A 22,642-nucleotide genomic window follows, 5' to 3' on the forward strand; every position below is an offset into this window, starting at 1 on the left:
CTTCAATCTAAAATACGTAATTGTAGGTATGAAATAAACATTTACCAATTATTATTTAACCTCGAACAAGATGTTGTTACTTATTAGTCCAGTTGTCTAGCCGACGTTCAGCTATGTTCTAAGATTTTTTTTAATGTAATTAAAACCCGTGTGTTTACAAAATTTACACCATATTGATTTACGATTAGGGCTGACAGCACACAAGGCGTTCCCATGAATTTCAATCGTTAAGAAAATATGAATTTTGACTCGATAAACTTATCTTGATATTCGAGTGTGTATACAATATCCTTTGGGTATGGATTTAAGATTATTATTTCTTGAGATAATGTATTTTGGATTATATCGTCGGATATCTCTGAAGCTTTTAGAACCATAATATAGTGTACCGGATGAATGTGAGAATATTATTTGATACTTTCAAGAATAAAACATTTATACTCTTTATTTATATTATTTATAAAGACATTTAATTGTTTTAATTCATGAAATCCTTAATTTATTTACGTTTATGTTTGAGCACTATAAACTACGAATACCTTATCCTACTAGGATACTACATGTTTTTTTTTTTATTGCGATAAAAATTATCTTTATAGAGAACTACATAAATAACCTTATTTGCTTGTGAAAAAATATCAGAATTTATATTTACGATAAATCAAACGTCTATAAGTGGATAGTCGCAATTCACGTTTAATTAAATAGGATACATGATTCAATTGAAACACTCAATTAATACGTACATAATTAATTTTATTTAATTACTTGTCAGGCTCTGTAAATACAGATTCAGAAGGTAATTTGTGATTGTATGTTTAACGATCTCTGACTAGTCTTAGCAAATAGTTCTATCCAGTGGTGTTTACATTAGCTAGTATTTTGGTAATATTTTAATATAACGACATATTTCTGCTGATATCAACCCTTATATTATATTAAGTAAATGCATATAATTATTATATTTCTTTGACGATTGATTGGTGCTTTATTTGTGATCAAATGACAAATGGGAAAGCACCTGATGGGAAACATAAGTAAAGTTCCAGGTACGAGTATAAACCTCGTGATTGGAATTTGCTAAGAAGCTTTTACGGTTAAAGCATTCTAAGCAATTCCCTCCAAAGAAATCAAATCTATTGTAATAGGACTCTATTCTGATATCTATTATAAGAATATAATAGTAGATATAAGAAAATATGAAATGTCCATTCTTTAAAATACAAATACTTCTAAACCGTATGACCGTCTGTCGTTGGAATTCTCCTATCATATTTACATCAATAATGTATGTTTATAGAACTCACCACATTCTATTCGGTGGGTAAATTAAGGTAAAAAATCGTAAAATATTACGAAAACCACAAAAGATGCATCTACTTATTTGGCTGTTCATTGACATTGTGATTTTCTAACGAAATACTTCAAGAAAGACGTCAGCTATGTTCTAGTTTCTTATGTTTCGGGTGATATAAATAATTCATACAGTGTTTCTATTCACAGAATCAGTAATTTTAATATTGGGATTCCAGCGGCAAATTTATAACAAAGCAAAAACCTTATATTATTATTATTATTAAGACGACTGTTATAAATAAGTTATTTTAATTATATCTATGTTAGCTAATGTTCCATTACGTTAGAACTTGCAATTTTTATTCACACAAAGTGATTTTTTAAATCATATTCCTGTAAGCAAATCTTTCAATAAAGCCATTGTTTGAAACTATTACAGTTATTGATTTATTGAACGCAGCGCAATCTATCTTTGTCGTGTTGTAAAGGATTTTTGACAGCTTCCATAGACACGGTTTAGTTTTTTAAGTGGGTCACTGTCAGGATTTAAAATACGCTGCCTATATGTTTGCCTATGCTTCAAAGCCACAATATCTGCAATTAACTAATTATGTAGCAACAAGAACAAAGACAAAAATATATACTCTAAGGAAACGTTAAATATATATATGATATGAATTGGTAGCTATTTCTTTTTAAATAAGGAATATATAATAAAACTAACCGGATTTGGAAATTATCATTCGTATTTGTATACATTTTATTCAAATTCAGGTCATGTTTTTCTGTACTGGCAATAAAACGTATTGACTCAATAATGGAAGTTGACAGCAACACTGCAAACACCTGAACTAATATGGGAGACCGTCGCCAAACAAAATACAGTACTTTTAGCAAACATTGGACTGTATACAAATAAAACAAGTGTAGTTCACACTTTTATCCGAGAGACACTTTACTAAATAAATTCATAATATGTAATAAATATGGATTGGTAGATAAGTATCGAATGAAAAGTAATCATTTTAGAAGCGATCAATTAATATCTTTTATAAATTTTTGTCTACATTTTGACGTATTTGATAAATTACTGCAAGTTTTTATAACAATCAATAACGTTCCTCGTATCTGAAGAACACGCTATTTAAAAACTTAATAATAATTATATCATAAGTCTAAAGAAATTATGAAAATATTAGATTTTTCAATTCAATGATTCTAATGTATTGAAATGATAACTTTGAACTGTAGTTGAAGTGCAATGAGAGCTTAGCACGTCTTGCTGTAATGTGCTTTTGAACTCAGTTGGAAGACAAATATTTGAAATCGAATGAGTAAGTTAAGTTGTAAGTTTGCGATCTCTTGGGATGTTATAGTTTTAATATTTCCAGTTTTAATATATTTTAATTCATATTATCATAAGCAAAATTTATATAAAATGTAAATTAATGTGACAGTTTGGCGAATTTATGTTTTTGCCTCCAAATACGGTTTTCATTCTAAATGGATACGTGTATAAAAAAATGTTTGGCCATTCGAGGGATACTTTATTATCACTATATTAAAACGACATTAGAGTGGATTTATAATCGTTGTTGTTGTGGGAAAAAAATATATTGACACTAAAAGCATAGTACACATATACATATATGACAAATAATAACTACATTTAAAATCACTAACCAAGACAAGTTAAAAATACTCCTATAATAAGTAACTTCACTTACAAAAGGTACCAACACGTATGTCTGTCTGGACAAAGGTAGAGATTATACTCCGCAGACTTAATTAGTGACATACTTGTAAAGCCAGCTTTATTTACATATGTCTTTATAAAGGTAATAATTAGAGAACACAAGCGACTACTATTGTTTTTTAGTTCAATTCTGAATAATAAAAAAAATTAGGTCTTTTGTTAGATGAAAATAAAAAAAAAACGTAAGTGTTTTTATATTTTTCATTTATTAATTACGTACTATTACTTTGAACTTGTAAAGCCAGCTTTATTTACATATGTCTTTATAAAGGTAATAATTAGAGAACACAAGCGACTACTATTGTTTTTTAGTTCAATTCTGAATAATAAAAAAAATTAGGTCTTTTGTTAGATGAAAATAAAAAAAAAACGTAAGTGTTTTTATATTTTTCATTTATTAATTACGTACTATTACTTTGAACTTGTAAAGCCAGCTTTATTTACATATGTCTTTATAAAGGTAATAATTAGAGAACACAAGCGACTACTATTGTTTTTTAGTTCAATTCTGAATAATAAAAAAAATTAGGTCTTTTGTTAGATGAAAATAAAAAAAAACGTAAGTGTTTTTATATTTTTCATTTATTAATTACGTACTATTACTTTGAACTTGTAAAGCCAGCTTTATTTACATATGTCTTTATAAAGGTAATAATTAGAGAACACAAGCGACTACTATTGTTTTTTAGTTCAATTCTGAATAATAAAAAAAATTAGGTCTTTTGTTAGATGAAAATAAAAAAAAAACGTAAGTGTTTTTATATTTTTCATTTATTAATTACGTACTATTACTTTGAACTTGTAAAGCCAGCTTTATTTACATATGTCTTTATAAAGGTAATAATTAGAGAACACAAGCGACTACTATTGTTTTTTAGTTCAATTCTGAATAATAAAAAAAATTAGGTCTTTTGTTAGATGAAAATAAAAAAAAAACGTAAGTGTTTTTATATTTTTCATTTATTAATTACGTACTATTACTTTGAACTTGTAAAGCCAGCTTTATTTACATATGTCTTTATAAAGGTAATAATTAGAGAACACAAGCGACTACTATTGTTTTTTAGTTCAATTCTGAATAATAAAAAAAATTAGGTCTTTTGTTAGATGAAAATAAAAAAAAACGTAAGTGTTTTTATATTTTTCATTTATTAATTACGTACTATTACTTTGAACTTGTAAAGCTAGCTTTATTTACATATGTCTTTATAAAGGTAATCATTAGAGAACACAAGCGACTACTACTGTTTTTATTAGTTTAATTCTGAAGAATAAAAAAAAATTAGGTTTATTGTTAGATGAAAATCAAAAAAACGTAAGTGTTTTTATATTTTTCATTTATTAATTACGTACTATTACTTGGAGTATGATTGGCTTATTGATTTTCATGTGTAATAGAATATATGTGACAATTTTTCAAATAAAATATATGAATTACGAAAGAAATAATTCTGTTATTAAAATTCATTCTAATTTTCGTATGCATAATTTACTGCATACATTCCAGAATAAAATTAATTTTAAATACATAACACTGGACGCAACTTTTCATACTTATTTGTAGTAGATATTAGAAAAAATACTATTTTTATAATTGTTTATTCGCTTGGTTGTCTTTAAGATAAGTTTCTGCAGTTATACGATAAAAAATTATCTATAGCTGGCCATTTGAAGCAAATTAAGATATTAAATCTTAGTTCGGTCCAATAAGATGAATTTTTCCTCATTTAGATTGCTAAGTGTATTATAAAATCAACAATATTGCAAACTAAATTGCAACTTGATGTATATATAATGTCATCTTTGATTATTGTCGGGAGAAACTCCTGACCCATCCATAACGACTGCCTATTGAGAAGAAAGGTAAAATTGGACATTACAAAAGATCGCACCTGACCCTGAATGTAAATAGGATAGGCTTACTATATTATGTTAAAAGAATATCTCACGAATTTTAATGTCAGGACTTGATTTATTTTTTTCAATGTTTAAATCCAGAAACCTTAGCATACTTTAATATCCATTTTAAGGATGTTCAAGTGTGAATCTTATATCTTTATTTAATATGTAAATAGAGATTCTGGTTATAATAAGGAACTGCTCTTCAGTTAAAACGAAATCATTTAATATGACAACATATGTATTATAGCTTTAATCTCGACGTATCACCCGCCTTAAATTCCTTCGGGATTGCGGACATTTGTCAGACGTTCTTACAAATAGAATGGAAACGTGACCAGTTTTGAAAATAAAATTATATATTTTACCTATTTTGTTGAACATATTAATTGCATTCTGATCATTATTGTTTAAATATTATTTTTACTTATAACTCAGACTGTATTAAAACTAATTGCTTTATTATTAAATAAGTATAACTCAATTTCATTAACTATTAGAGATTTTTGTTATATTTGTCTGTTTTTTTTTTAATATAAAATATTATTACCTAAGCGTTCTTCCATACAATGATGTGATTGAGAGAACTTATCTAGACAATCATTTAAGACGATCGTCTGAAGAGTGTTTTATGTTGATCTACTATTAATTAAAACATTTTATTTCACAAACATTATGTTGATTGTTGATATTCAACGAGAGTTTTGATTATAAATAAAATGAGATCTTCAAACATGTATTGCAATATTATAAAGAATAATTTTGAAATTATAACTTACTTTACTTCTCTTTGTAGAATCACTTTAAGGTTTTTTTTTTTAATATTGAACTATAAAATACATTGTAAGGTACATTGATGAACAAAATATATAGTTCATAACTTTATTTAGCCAAAAAAATTTTTCAAGCAAATATTAGTTGCTTACTATTTCATTGAACAATTTCCTATGGACAATGATTTATGTGGTATAAGTTTTACCTTCGGATGGTCCCGAACAGGCACGACAACACGAACGCACACTTTTACAGGTTTGTCCCTCGTTATATCCAGCATCCTCCTCTCCCCACGCCATTCACCTGGAATAAAAAAAAAATTCAATAAATATTTATATTTTATCTAAACAAACTTATCATAAGCGGTGAACGATATGAAACCTTTGCAATTACTTCAATACGTATCTTATAAACCTTGGCCTTATAAAAATACGATGCAAAAAAATAATACAAAAAAACGTATCATTTTTAGTACTTCTAAATGGTTTCATAATAAAAAAAAATGTTGTTGTAAATTTTAGAACCGTTAATAAAAATAAATAGGAGTTATAATTCTGAACGCTTAGCTGTGGCCGGCCGCTATTTTTAATGCTCGTTTGACAGCTGTCATTTATACCGCCCAACAGACGCCCTTTGGCGTACTTATATTATTTTTCATAAAGTGACGCCTCTTTGCGTCGGAATTTGAAATATTGGATTCGTGAGTATCTTAATTTATTTACATGTTTACCTTGAATGTCTTGTTCAAGGGCGGAATTAGACAATTGAATGAAAACTACTCGTATGTTACCTAAACAAATCTTAATATGTTGTTAAATTATACATTTTGGAAACATTTAACATTTTATCCAAGACATTAATCGTTTTCAACAACTAATATTCTGCTTCAAACAAATAATGTCAGGAAATTCTTTCCCAATTTTTGCTCTTTATAAAATGTAAAAGAAATTAATATTAAAAGTAACAAATTACGAATATTTTCTGTAAACTTATAATAGTTTGACTTCTGATTGCGGTCTTTGTCTCTTCTTAACAATATTAACTCTCCTTTATCCTTTGATCTTATCAAGATTTTTTTCCTATTTTTAGAGCAAGTAACCTTAGTATACTATATAAATACTTTGTTAGGACTATTTTTACTACTATGGATTGTTACTCCTACTGTTGTTAGGGATAAAACCGCTTACCATTTGCCAGATTTAAAATTATCAAACCCTATTTTACTATAACGATTTATGTCATTTAGATTTACGTGAAATTTTAATCATCTAAGGATCCGTCTAGTTGTGTAGAGGCTTAGGTCATCGTATACGGGCGAGAACAATAAGGGGTGTTATCAACCCGCATAATGCTAAATGCTTTGTTCATTAGTCCGTCTAACAGTCTAGTTATGACGAATAGTTATTCATGAGTATTAAACGCTCAGAACTTATATGCTTACATAATTAAACCGGACTATGTATTAGATGACTTCCTCAATGTAAAACCGGGTGATTTTGTATAGTTTAATGTTATATCTTAAATATTACGTTTTGTCAGCGCTTCTAGATGATTTTTTTTTATTTAGAAAATAATAAAACCGAAGCTTGTATGCTTACATACTATGTAGGGTGCGTTTCACAGCCGCTAGAGCAAAATGATATTTTGTCCATACAATGACTTTGCCCGGCGATGTTCATTTATTTTATAATATGTGGCGCGTACGTAACATATTCGAAGTTTATGTTGCTACATATAGAGCGTCAACAGTTTTTTATTCACGTTAGTGCGACGGGAGGACTCGTACCCCTAAATAACGCAATATATTAAATTTTCTATTTCGTAAACTAAGTGACGAAAAGAAAAAATCAAAGATGGAAAAACATTTATATAACGTTTTTCGAAAAACAAATGCATGAGTAAATAGCTGTATAACTTTGATATTGGAATTCCTAACCAAAGAGGAGATATTTGAGATGAAAGTGGACAGTACGACAAAGCGCCAATTTCATATGCATGGACCTATCATAACCATATAATCTAATAATACTGGAATACGTAAAGCTATTGATAGTATTCAGACTCATATTTTTCAAAGTTAGTTAAATATTAAAAATATAATTACCAATTTTCACATAAGTGCCATGTTTGAGGTCGTAATTGTCGAGTGGCTACTAATTGCCACTCGCTACTATAAAATAAACAGTCCTATATTCAAATGTGTTGAGTCCAAAGTTTCATGAAATCATGTCAAGATTAACTCTGCTATTTACTTTCAGCTTTGCAATTCTCATAAATTTATTCGTTATGAATATTTTACATTATCTAGTGAGGCGCGAAGATGCTATGCTAATAGGGATCTTTAAGAATAAAATGGTGTTTAGAAAAAGATAATAGACCATTCTGCATAATCAGTTTACATGAGGTGACAATTTCTTCTTTTTTTTTATTCTGTCAAAACAATATTGGCTGTTTAAAAGCAAACTGTCGGTTGAATATTTGATATACAAACTATTTATGTGATTTTTTTTAATTTTTTAGATGGCCTCGATTCTTAATCATAATTCCAATAAAACACGAGGGGTTGACTTATCCTACATGTTCAAACATCGCGTGGGTTATATAAACTGGATTGTTTGTGTTATCTATGGCGCAAGTGACAGGAATTAAGGCAAGAATTTCTGACACATTGTCCGTAGAGGATGATAGCGTTATTGTTAAATTTATCTCTAAAGGATGATCGTGTACGCCAGACTAAATATAGCAATGAGTTGATGCTGTTCCAATAAGACTTACGGAAAATAGTTTTAAAGTATCCAAAATTGTAAAAATTATAATAAACTGTAGGTAATTTATTTAGAAATTTTAAAATAAAGTTCCTTAAAATTGTAAAATGATATACTATAATAAGTGATTGATACATAAAAATTTTATGCGTACTACTTCAATATATTATGCTTAAGTTTATATTATACATACATATATATAAGTTTTGTTATACTAAGAACAGTTATATATGTGTTAAATAATGAATAACGAACGTAAGCTAAAAAATTTTTTAGGAAAAATAATAAAATAAAGTACTGTATATTAATTGACACAATTCATATAAATCACAACGTAACCCTTTTATGTGAATTTGCTTGGAATAGAAAGGAAGGCTTCATGCATATTTCAATCTTATTGTTTCCGTCCCAGGGGAGGTTTTTCAAACAACCGTCCAGCCCAGAGGTCCATGTCAACTTGTTGTCAGATTAACCAAACTGACCGATACGGGATGGAATGTTAAATTAGTTGGACCGACTGTTTGAAGTCACGTATTTGCTTTGCTAAGCTCGAGGGCGTATATTTTGAAGTTGTGTTTGCTACATACAAAATTGTCTATCTCGTGGGTTTTCGTTTGATTTAAGTCTTGTTAAATTTGAGGTATATAACGTATGCTATTTGTTTTCTTTATTCATAAGTCGTTACTGATATATTTTATAATTTGTGAATTTCTCCGCATATTTTTTTGTTTCGACCTGACTTTTTTTCTTGAAATTGGAGAAGCCTCAGACTTCTTTTTTAATTTAAAAGCTGTTTGCTAGGCGGAAGTTTATCAAATTCAGGGATAGTAATTAACTGCAAGAGACAGGTACAAAAAAGACTTCCTTCGATAAGTTTACAAGGTAGCTGGAGATTTTCTGAGAGAAATTTTCAAAGAATTTTGTTTCATAAAAGTTGGTTCTTTGGTAATTGTAAGAATTATCTCAATTATTTGAAAACTGTATCAGATATACGAGAAAATTTAAATAAGCTCCTTTTTGCTAGCTTTCGTTACCACAAAGCGAACAATCTCTAATCGGTTTAAGTATAGGTACAAATTTATAAATTCTACAAGATATATAAAAACGTGTGATAGAAATGAATCAAGTAAAATATTAACAAAACATTATTATTTAATAAAAAAATTACGTCATAATTTTAACATTGTGATTGATATGTTACGAAGTAACTAATTATATAGGGTGGCAACCGGAGGTTCCAGGAAAACTACGAAACTTACTTATATGTATGTTATAATAAGAATTACATATTAAACCTTATAACCTATACCTAAGACTCCATGATTGCTCCGATGTTAGGACAGCAATGCCATTCCATAGCTTGTGTGGTGTCAGGAATCTTCTGGTTCACACGGCTTGTTGTTCGTTCCGCGGAGTCAGCGGCGTCACTCGTTATATGATATTCTATCCATACAACGATGTTGCCCCGGCGATGTTCATTTATTTTATAACATGTAGCGCGTACGTAACGAACATGTCAATAAGATTATTTGTCTATAAATTTGATTTGATAAAGAATCGTTATTTTTAAACTAAAGTGTAATCATAGATTAAGACAAAAATTATTGAGTTATATAATTTCCAACCGTGTTTAATGTGTTTGTTACGAGATTTTAAACAGTTCAATATAACTTTCGACTTTCAAAATTTGTCGAGATTGTAACTTGTGTGGCGTTCTGATTTAATAGAAGCGTTTTAGAACGAGTGAGGTTAGTGCAACATGGTTTGTCGCTGCCCACGGGAATGTTTGAAAATTTTCTCCCATTTCGCTTTTAGCGTATTTTAATAGTTTTCGTTTTATTTCCGACTCGTTAATATATTGTTTCAATTGAATCTGTTGTTGATGTAAAAATTATTCTTGCGGCTTAATAAATTTGGATATTACTTGTTCATTAACAGCGGTATAGGAATACCGCTGTTAATTTTATTCCTATAAGAAAACTTCTCTATTTATGTCGATTGAAATACACAGAACACAACTAAATAGCAGTTATTAAAAGAATATTGTGGATAAGAATGAAATACATACACACATTTAACTTTAACACGTCATTGCTACATTAATTAAACCTGATTGTAAATGTGTGTTTAATAAGATATTGAATTCAGTTAATCTAAAGTTTATTTAGATAAGACAGATGATAGATTTTCCACTGAACTTCCATAGAACGTTAAGTTGTGAAGTAAACATGAATATGTGCCGACATTTATAGATAGCATAAGTTTAGTGCTAAAGATAATAGCGTGAAGCTTTTTTATGATCAAAGTTAAATTACTTCGTGAGGAAACGACAACATCTTTGATTGTGAAAAGCTACGTATTTGAACGAACTTCACGAGATATAATCAAAACTTAGTTATGGCAATATTCGTCTTACGATTCACAAGAAGGGTCAGTAAAATGATGTTCATAGTTTCTAGTTAAACTTTAAATGCGGTTTACGTCAAAACTGTGGGTATAATAAAGGGTTGATAGACCCTAAAGTTTTACTTAAATGATGTAAGCGCTGATGGGGCATCTATTGATTACGCAGTTCATCTTTATATAGGTATTGTATGATACACGATACCTAATAACGCAGAAGATGTAGGATAAAAATTCTAACAATTTGAAATTAAATTGTAAATATATATATATATATATATTTATTTGAAAAACATTTTTCAAATAAATGTATATATTTTACCGTTGCAAAACAAACAAACTGGAGACTTTAAACAACTTGTATTTATTAAGTTAATAAAAGCGCTTCAAACTTCAAATCCAGGTGAATCGGGCATCTGCTACCAAGGCACTAACTAGTCGTAACTAGTTGTTACTTGTTGTAACTCGTTCCATCCAGTTGGAGTCACTTCAAACCGGATCATAGACTCGCGTTCTATTGAGGACAATCATATTTTCAGACATATATCCGATTGCTTTTCTCTGACAATTTATTATTTCTTCGACAAGTTGAAAATTGTAAGATTACTGTGCTGTAATTCCTTTCTAAGACGACAGATATTTCTTTAATATTATTTTATGATAAATTCGAAATCCCTGACTGGAATTTCCCTTTTAAATTATTGTATTTTGTTTTTTGTATTTGAAATCTTAGGACAGGATATTTATTTAAATCGATTGTAAATCTATAAATTTTGATTAAAAATACCCAAGTAACATATTAACTATCCTTTAGACAATTGTCTATAAAGCATTTCAATAAATCATAATCGGTCTTTGATTTTTATCTTATAATTTATGGTATATATCATAACTTATAATTTAATGGTATATATCATATCTTATAATCTAATGGTTGCTTGCTAACATAAATATTTTGATTTAATAAGAATGACCTAAGCTTAAAAGAGCTATAAATAAATTACAATCAGTTAATAACATTCGACAAGACGAGTACTTTTGTATAGACAACAATTTTATATTTTTAGTATATTACAAATTAATTATCGTCTAAACTTCATTCTATTCTACTTTTTTTTCAACTTTAAAGTTACGTTTATATGTTCAAGAGGGACTTATTTAAAATCGTGAAACAAAAGTTTTATTTGATCCACCTTTCGCTTTGCGAGCTTGTAGAATCCTTTTTAATGTTAAAACGTTACTTTTTTTCTGTCTGAAGCTAAGAGAAAAGGTAAAAAGTTTCATTCAGGACTTCGTCAGACTGTGCAGATAAAACATTTTAAAATCCCAGGACACTTTTTAACATTTCATCATGGTTAGGTAGATCTACGCGTAGACTCCCGTCTATATATTACATCTATCAGGTCTGTAGAAATTTTTCAAATAAAACACATAATATAATTGAAAATAATCTTCTCAATTCTGAAAGTAACGGCTCTTAATATATATCAACTGAATAACGTTGTATGAAGTCAGAATAAGTCGTAGAGAAAGTAAGTTAGTGGAAATATTATTAAGAAATATTTATTAAATATGTAATCATTATCAAATATCTATGATTATTATCCTTATTCTTGAAATAAGACCATGAATTGTAATGAAATATGAAAAAACACCAAGGATTGCGTTAATTTTGACTGTTTCAAAGGAATTCTCTGAAATTTTAGGGATACTTAAATAACTTTCTTTGACGATAGGAATGCACCAATTTTTATTTGTTTTCAAAAGAATATTTATATGCAAATTTAGTAGTTCCAGCAAAGATAATGAATTTCAAGGTAGGACATTAATAAGGGGTTTGTTTTCCGAGCCTGAAGGAACCATTGGAATGTATTAGTTCTCCCATTAGAGAAACTGGCTTCTCAAATAAATGCTAGAGTCGATCAAACAGTTATGCTTCAGAGAAATAGAGAAGCTGTTTCAGTTCTGTATAATTAGAATTTATGGAAAAAAGATTGATTGTAACCAACTTGCCATGACGAAACGCATTACTAATGGCACAGGAGAGTACTATATTGGCTTTTAAGAACTGCAATTAACTAAGAAGTGTACGGCTTTTACACCAGCGCATCAATTTCATTCAGGTACCTAAACTTATTGACATAGAGCGAAGATAGAGTATGAACGCATTACTATTGCATGTAGCACTTTGGTTAGATTGCTTTCAAAATTAAAATATTATATTGGACAAGAACAAGAAGGAGGAAGACAAGGACAAGAAGATAGTATTTTTTTGCGAACCATGCATTTTATACACAGCCACAGGTTTTTTTCCCAAGGCTGGATGAGTTCCTTCGAATTTTTTTATTCAAGCAAAGGCACGATGGATATTTTATCATTGGCAGCATTTTTCGAGTCTCCGAATACAAGTAAAGTTTAACTAAATATGACCTAGAATATAACTACTACTAATACTACCTAGATTCATTTTATATATAGAAACAAATTTGATACATAATGACCCACTTGAAAGACAGAATATTGTTTTAAACTAAAGTTAAAATAAAAAATTGCTAAATATTCGCTTCCACTACACTTTTAATATCCTTTCTCCTAATCCTATAAAAAACTATAACCAACCTAATATAATAATCATATGTGAAACCAACTATGAATATTGAATACCTCAACTATATTCGTCATACATTTCCAGCTATTACAGCTTAGTATGGTGTTCTACGCCTCATTAAACGGATGTGTTACATAGATAATATATCATTTACTGATGACATTTCTAATCAACTATAAGGACAGTACTATTTAGATTAGGGGGAGTTTGTGGTTAAGCAGAAGATCATTACAAACACGATTAAACGTCAAATGTATAAATGCTTTTTTGTTTATATTATTACTTGATCAATATTATGAATCTGTGTAATTACTATGGTGAATCAAAATAGAGCAGTATTAATTTTTTTTTTGTTTAATGAAAGCCGAATCAAAATATAAACTTTCATCAGCAATCAAAAATATAAAATATAAAATTGAATGCGAAATTGAACTTCGAAAGCTCATTATTAAAAAAGTTAATTCAAATAAACGAACTTGGCTATTTGTGATGTGCGTCGAAACGAAAGGAGAGTCCATACGTGCAATGAAATTAGTTTTAAAAAGAGTTTTTTAAACTCCGCTGTTTTGTAAAATCCAAGCCAAGGATTAACTCCGTAAACGCTAGTTATAGTTATAAGTAATAAAACTGTAGAATTATAAATCTCATAAAGTTGTATAAAACTCAGAGCTTTACGTATAAGCTCTTTGTTAAATATTTTTTACTTTTAATTTTAATTTTTATATTTTATTTAATGTTATTTTAATGAAATATAAGTGTCATTTATATCGCAATGAATGTGTCCAATGAATTTAAGTATGAATATATTCCAGTTTTGCTGTTATAAATGACGTTTTTATTATTGAATGAAAGAATTATTGATTAAGATTGTTTTAATTAAAAGATACGCTATTATCTCTGCCATTTATAACGAATTAAAAATATCAAATTTTAATATGACTAAAATAGAAACGAAGAAGCTCTTCCTCATTGGAACTTTCAAAATTCTCTCCCTCGAAAAAAATGTTGCAATTTTGTTACCAACTTAAATTTCCTTTATCTGTTATAGGTCCGAGTATAAATGCAAAAATTATATACGCATTTAATTTTTGTTTCTTTCATTAAACATATTAAATATTAAATAAGTAATTAACTTTTGAGCCATCTGATGTTTTGAACACCTTTATGACAGTTATTGTGACTGTCACGACTTTAGTACCAGTATAACATTTCTCTTTCCGACTGCTAATAAATTTAACTAAGAAAAGATTTTTATTCAGCTAATTGAAAATAGATTCAACCATTTATCCAGCGTATAAGAGCTTCAGTAATTACTAGTTGGTGTATTGGCTGAAATCCGTGAAAAACTTTCCATTCACAGTATACTGAAGTGTGTGTGGAGCGTTGGTTTGTATCAATGAATATAACTTATTAAAATATATGATTATGCTTCATTTTATATATTTAAACTAATAATATTTTAAATATATTATATACGTAACTGTAAGAGAACAGTTTACAGGCATCACGCCAAGGTGCAAACTGATTTCTGCGTGGGTCATTCATTAGATTGCAATTCAACAACTTGAATGATTTTCAATGAAAAAAATAATATTCATTTCATAAAAATAGTTTTATTTGCATCTCTAACTGCTTTTTTAATTTATTTAAAAAAAACAATAATTGTAAGAAAAAAACAAAAAAAAAAAAATAGTCGCAAAATCTGAATCTTTACATTCGTAAAATCAATACAGTGACAGTGATATAAGATATTAAATAAGCAAAGCATTACTATTAAGATGGTTAGCGAGCTCAGAACTAAATATATATGGGATATTAAAATTCTTACAAAATGTGTAACAAAAAAGCAACCAAGCTTTTAACGACTGTAGGCTCCACAACTTGTCCAAAACAATACATCTTTTATCTGTTAAGTGTGGAGGAAGCAATCTTTCCGTTGACAAAAGATTTTTTTTTAAGCATAAAGTTGTGGTTGTGGAGACGTTTAAAATTTTAAAACATGCGGGTTTTTCTTAAGTTTGTTTTTGTGTTGTCAAATATGTTTGTCCAATCTCATAAAATATACGAATGTAAAAAAAATCTCAGAACAACTATTGTCAACATTAAAGTGGAACTGTTTTCTCCTTTACTTAATCTTAAAAAAAGCTAACGTTAAATATATCTACAGAAATAATTATAAAAAAATGCGTCAGCGTCAAGCAAAGCGAAAATTACGTTAAAAGAATTCCGCTCTATTTTATTTTAAAATTTTAAAACATTTTTTTCTGAAATTATTATTTTTCTTTTACTAGCGTATTTACTAAACAGAGAAAACTGTCCGTTTTATAAATTACAATATACATATATATATTTAAATAAAATTAATGTAACATTTTGAAAAATTACACGTGAGTTGACCATTTTATTATATACATTGAATATTACAGTAAATTCGTAACAAAGCCTCGTTTTAAAACTAGCATTCAATATGACTGACAATAAAAGTACTAAATTGTATAAAACATACATACATTAAAAGTCGTGAAAAAGTTTAGTTTAGTTTTTTCTATAAATTAATTGACAATTTACAGTACTTAATTCCGAATGTAATATTCAATATAACATATACAAAGTCTGTCGAATGTGCTTCATAATCATGTATTATAAACAATATGATTTGGATGTAGGCTTATATTTAAAGATATATAGTTTCAAGCGACACTTACGACGAAATCGAGCGAAGAATGAGAAAACGGAAATGCTTTATCAAGAAAACTATTTTATTGTCACAAATTTAAACAATGAATTCATATATGCGAATGTTATATTTTTGATTTCTCATATAAAATTAAGATACCATTGATTATGAGTTCACAAAAACATACCCTGGTATCTTCGGATGGTGTAGGTATTATATGCAAAACTATTGAAAATGCTTTTTTACTTAAAATGTAAGCATGAATCGTTACTTGTATTAGCTAACGAAAGATTCTTAAAGAAATTTTGCAATGGGATTGTTTCCTATGTCATTTATTTCATCGCAAATACTTAACGGAATTCGAATAATATTAATCATGTTCGTAAATAAATGTTCAAGTTCCCAAAAGTTATAACGTTAAAGTGTTTATATTATGTAACCTGAAATGATATATGGTATAAAATTTCCATGAAGATTGCACTTTAAGTGTACACCAACTTAGCCGCGGTTACCCTGTCTAGTTTAATGTAAGAAAATATTTTCTTTAAGTCAAAGGAAATAGATATAATAATATAGTATAATAAATAACAACTGGGTCATATGTTTAATAAGTTCCTTGGTTAATATATTGTATATATTAAGTTTTATTCATGTTTCACTATAAAGAAACGTTGCAAATAATTTACTTAATCCGAAGTAAAATTTTATATAGAAATAAAGGTATGTAAAGAAATATTATTATTCATAAATTCTTTTTAAAAATCGCTTGTCTTCCTCAACTTAAGCGCTGGTCCTGTGAGAGTTTTGCTTCATGCTTCGTTGAGAACGTAAGAGATGTCTTTGAAGTTTCACAATTTATAAGAATATGGAACGAAGTCGTGAACAGCGGGATATATTTTTATCGCCTATTGAAAATTCAAAGACAGTTTTCCGAGATAGCTCGCCTCAACTTTAATATAAACCTCGTTTAATATCACTATCATGTTTATAAACTACACTATTATTTTATAGAATCTGTCAATAGTTGATTAAGAGAGTAATTTAAGTGAAAACTTTATTTAAAATCAGTTTTTAATTGCCACTTCGTCAGCATTGAGTTCAGAGTTGGGCTCAGAAAGAAATGCGCAATCTGTTTTACAATAGAATAGATATGGTGACGTGTAAGGCTCGTAATTCTGAGATAAATCATAGCTTAAGTCTCATTCTGATACCTAAACTACATTACTGTTAAGTTTCACCATAATCCGTTTTTTAGTTTTTTGTGTGATTGAGCAACAAACAACAAACAACTACCTCGCAACTTATCACAGATTTCACATATAACATCTAATATCAGTGTTACAATTTCTTCATTAATATGAATATTTGAAAAAAAACCCTTACATAAAATTTTATTGATTTTATCAAAATGTCGGAAAATGTATTTTGTTCATTCTCAAAACACTAAAGCTGTTTAGAATTTTAATACGAGTATGACTGTTTTCTCAAATGCTCATAGTTATTGTGGTAAGCTTTTTCATGAGCGACCTAAATTTAATCAGACTTTATACAATAATTAGAAGAGTTTTGCAAAGAAATACGAGAGTAATATTTATTTTGAAAAAATTAAAATAATATGGAAATAGAATTTTCTTATCACAGTTAAAAAACAATGTTCTGTATGGGTACGTTCTATGAAAAGATATTTTTTTTGTAATTTTATCCATAAATATAACTAGAGTATTTATATGAAGTAACAATATAATCTGGAATGAAGAAGTCAGGAATTTTCATAACTTTAGTTTACAACTATTCAATTACTAGAACAAATATAGAGTTTTATTTTCCTACAGGAAATAAAAGAAAATGAACTCTGAAAGTGTGATGTTGGATCCATATCTTAATGTTGCTGTAATTTCGTATAGCTCTCAAATTTCTGGCTCGTGCATTAAGTGACGTTTTCTTAACGCTCGAGGAAGAAGGATACTCATTTTGCATTTATATTCAGCCTCGCAGTAAATAGCTTAAATCTTTTTTAAACTTTTGCCGTCCCACAAAATGATGGCAACATTTTGTCAAATTGTGAGTGAAATATCTTTAATTTATGTCGTTGGTAGAAGTCTTTTGTGTGATTACAGCTTAAATTATTGTCTTAATATCTTTTTTTTTATAAATAATATGTTTGTTTTTATTACTCAATCACTGCCGATGTCATTTAAATGTTACCTTATGTTTAGGTAAGAGTTACGTTGGAATAACACACGAATAATTTTCTACTATAAATCAATATTAGTTCAGGTTTATATTAAAGTTGAATTGGAATTTTACGTAACCTAAATTTACTTTCCATATATTATACTGAGGTGAGGTGGCTTTCTGAGAAGAGTGTTCTTAGAGAATGCAAAATAGTAAAACTATCTCAGGGTAGAAGTATTGTGGTGTTTATATAAATTTAACTCTAACTCACCAGCATCCAAATTTTTGTCTGTTTGTTTTATTGTTACGTATTTAGTTTTTGTGTTACAATATTTAGAGTGCTTATTTCATCGACTAGCCTAATTTGTAATGAACGAGACACATTATTCCATATGTTATTTATTGAATTTCTTTCATTTTAATTTTCTCGTTTGAAAATCATTTCATCGTCAATTTAAACATTGATATTTTATATGTATCATTATTCCTGGGAAATTCGATTGCATACGGATAATTATTTATGAATAAGGACAATTTAAACTATCAGTGTTTACGTTGATGTAAGTCGCCATTATCCCAAATTGAGTCGTTGAATATTCTTTCAAATCTATTTCAAAGTAATAGCCCAAGTGTAGCGAATGGCATTTGGAATTTATTATGGCAATGCGAAAACAAAATTGTATTCTGATGCACGAACGTGATCGTTCAGAATAGCCACTATCTCTCATTAAAATATGTTCAAAAGTAAAGTTCGGATTTAGGTGAGTTTATAATAGTGGTGTATTTTTAACAGTTACAGGATGGTGCTTCGCTGCTTTTTCACATATTAGTAGTGCAAATAAAGACGTTGGTGGTAAACGCACTATGTCAGTAACAGCCTGTTTATTCTAGTCTCATAGATACCAGAATTATGATTGGAAGGAAATACAAACTTAAGAAAACTCTTCCTATCCTTTGCTGTAAGCATGAGGAATGAGGAAGTTTATTTAACTTGACTTCACTTTACTACTGATTACGAAGAAGTGCTACAACGGGATGATGGAAACAAACCGTGAGTTTGGTTGTCCGATGATTAAAAGGAAATAAATTATGTAATTCCTGAGCAAAACCTCCCAAAGTTTATCCTATAAAATACTACTACTACTACTACTTCATGCCAGTACTCCAGGATCACTAGATTGGTTTTAACCAAATCTTGGTTACTAATAAGTCTTTTTGAACTCTATATACGGAACCCAAAGCAGTTAGATGATATTCGCCAGCGCCTATCGAAACGTGGCAGCAGTGTACCGGACACAACCGAAACTGTTTTTTTGTGCAGACGATGCTGTCCCGCCGCAAAATGCAACTGCACTTTTACAAGAGCAGTTAGTTTTCTTGGTACTGCTCCCACTTTGGTGGTGTCAAATTTCACAGGATCGTCATCGCCATATTCGGAGACCGCATCAAGTATGACATTAACACTTTCAATCATTGCTTCTCTCTCCAACTTTATATAGCTTAGGCTAGTCCCTGAGCTTAATTGATCCCACTTTACAACTGCTTTGTCATCTGCGTAACCAAAAGCATCAGTTAACAGCAGATGGTTAATTTGCAGAAGAAATAAATATTGGTCAGACTAATAACCATTGACAACTTTTCCAAGTGCACGGTTCCTCAGAAAGTTAGAATCCAGACAATCAGATCAGAAAATATGCAATACCTTACTAATAAAGCTATCGTACCAGACTCTGTTGAATATTTTCAAGCCGTCAAGTGGGCTGCAATCATATGGTGAAATTGAACCACAGTAGTTGAAATCGAACGATGCTAATAGTTTTTGCTAAGTTAGCTAAGTTGATGCTAAGTCTGCACGGATTTTCTTCTTCGGCTCGGATAACATAAATATCAAGTGAAAATTAAAGCAAACAGTGTTATTTTCTTCCTTGCCATATAAGCTAATGTTCTATCAGGTTTAGCCAGAGAAGGCCGTAAGGTCTTACAAAAGTTCGTCTCAATCGTTTTGGCAAGGGATCAGATAGCTTTACTGCGGGAAGGTTGAGCACAGAATTTTTCATCATACTAGTTAATACAAACTTTCCTCAAAACACTTTTGTAGGAATTTTTTGCTTGGTTCAAACCTCGTGTTAGGGCGAAGGTTATGCCGATATAGATCTTAGTGGTTATCAATGGGGATAAAAGTTCAATCATGTATTTGTCTAGGTCTGATGTTAGCAGAAAATCTAAGCAATTAGCATTATGTTAATCCACATGCAAAACCATTTATAGTTTCGCTTAGTGTTCGGGTAAAACTTGGTGCTAAGATGAAATTCTGCGTAGTCGGTCAGCTTATTTGGAAACAGTTTTGAAGAGAGTGAATATATTGAAGTGATAAATGAAGTATTAAAGAGACCTTGAAATCATAACGCCAAAAAATAGCAAGTCTCACTGTGCCAGGGCGTTGATCTGGATATAGCGGGACACCTGAAACCTCAGAGATTATCTTCCAGTCCTCTCACTCAATCGCCAACCGGCACTATGAAATCATCTTGATATTATACATATTTGGCTGGCCAGCCTGTAATTGGTGACTAGCCAACCAATTAACAGTTCAATTGATAGTAACAGGCCAGCGAGCATCCGTCTTTAGATCCTGCTAACTTCCAAGACGCCCACACAACGAAAATCTTTGTGTATCGTACTCGACTCAAATTAAAAGGCAATTATTTAGAGTTTCGTCATCAGTAAAAATTTATACGAAGCTGATGTTAAGTACTCCCACTGAGACAAAGCGTATTTAAATGAAATTCTGTTTCTTTAATATGAGAAGGTGAATAATAACACCTCAAAAAGACATCAAATATGTTGGCAGGTTGCCCACCACGCAAGTAATCGATTAGTGTATCAACTCATTAGACAAGATCATTTAAATGCATTCATCATTGATGCACGACAGTATCATGTAGTCATATCCGAAAAACATAGTTTCATCTTAAGGTAGTCTCGTGATAATTTTAGGTACCATTATACTTATAAATATTATTAAAATATTATTAATTGTTATCAAAGCGTGTCACGAATAGAAATAATATATATGTATTATTTTTTTGCGTGTTATCCATTTAGTTATATCTTGTGTTATTCTGCAAATATTTTTATTTGCGTACATGTTCAAAGATACAATATAAATATCGCTGTTTATCATAGTGACAAGCTTTTACAATGTTTTCGTATGTTATATAGATTACTTATTTTGGATTCTATCTTTCACAAATTAAAGTTTGTATTCGCATAAAGGTGGAATAATTTAGTCTTTGACTATTATTTTTAGGTCGGAATGTGCTAAAAAATTTATTGTAGATTTTTTGTCGATAGAACATTTTTATTACTTTCTTGTTCCAAATGTATTATGTACATTTTATTATAGATGGTACAAACAAATCGACCAAGGATTTAGTATATTTATAGGCAAGTATAAAATATACACACGCGCACACATGTACATTAATATATATTAAATCTAATTTCCCTCGCAGCTAATAGCGGCAAAATCTTCTAATGTATGTCTGTGACAATGGTTAAGAATTCCGAGTTAACATTCGGCTTTCAGACGGCTATTTATAATGTTAAATGCGGCGTATCGGCGCATAAACGGTTTAGTCGAAGAGATAACTATCGCCATTTGTTAAACTAGATTTATGAAATCGATTAATAAAATTACAACAATAGCTTTGATGGCGGACTCACAAAGTTCCTTTGTTCATATATACAAAATCTGTGAGCGTTTCTTATGAAAAACATAGAAAATAGTATACGACTAATTCGGTTTATACAATAGCAGTCTTTGCTCACGATTTCTCTCACGTATATCATTAGTTGTTATATAACTGTACTGTATTTTCACGATGGTACTTTCTAATGAAGGTACCATATAAGCGGTTATGAAATTACGGATAGTTTTTATTTGTTAAATAAAATAAAAAGATGTTTAAGTAACTTTTACTTCGTTATACTTTCTTGTTGAACAAATAGTTTAGCTATAAAATTATACTTAAATGTTATGTCTCAACAACCTCTCTGTTATTATTTGATGGTCACAATAAATTCTGTTTAGTCATTTTAAATATTGATCCAAAAAAAAAGAGAAACAGTCAAAAAATTTCAAAACTGAGATCTAAGACTTTCGCGAGTTTTGTTCATTTAAATGAAAGTAATATTTTTCGGATATACTGCGCGTGCTTTGATGTCACATCTCGTCTGCCCGTGATTACGGTTGCTGAAAAGTAACCGAAACGTCGGGAGTATGTAGT

The 22,642-nt window shown here is 29.3% G+C and overlaps 1 protein-coding gene across 3 annotated transcripts in view; it reads right to left on the reverse strand.

Annotated features, from left to right (window-relative positions):
- Positions 1 to 22,642, reverse strand: part of LOC116775170 (KH domain-containing, RNA-binding, signal transduction-associated protein 2-like) — a 121,778-nt gene that overhangs the window by 14,443 nt on the left and 84,693 nt on the right. For all 3 annotated transcript variants that reach the window (XM_061524615.1, XM_032668008.2, XM_032668007.2), the window contains exon 3: positions 5,931 to 6,028. In XM_061524615.1, coding sequence (XP_061380599.1) covers positions 5,931 to 6,028 — 98 coding nt within the window. The remainder of the gene's footprint in view (positions 1 to 5,930; positions 6,029 to 22,642) is intronic.

This window comes from Danaus plexippus, chromosome 25, assembly GCF_018135715.1.
Source record: "Danaus plexippus chromosome 25, MEX_DaPlex, whole genome shotgun sequence".
NCBI classification, from domain to species: Eukaryota; Metazoa; Arthropoda; class Insecta; order Lepidoptera; family Nymphalidae; genus Danaus; species Danaus plexippus.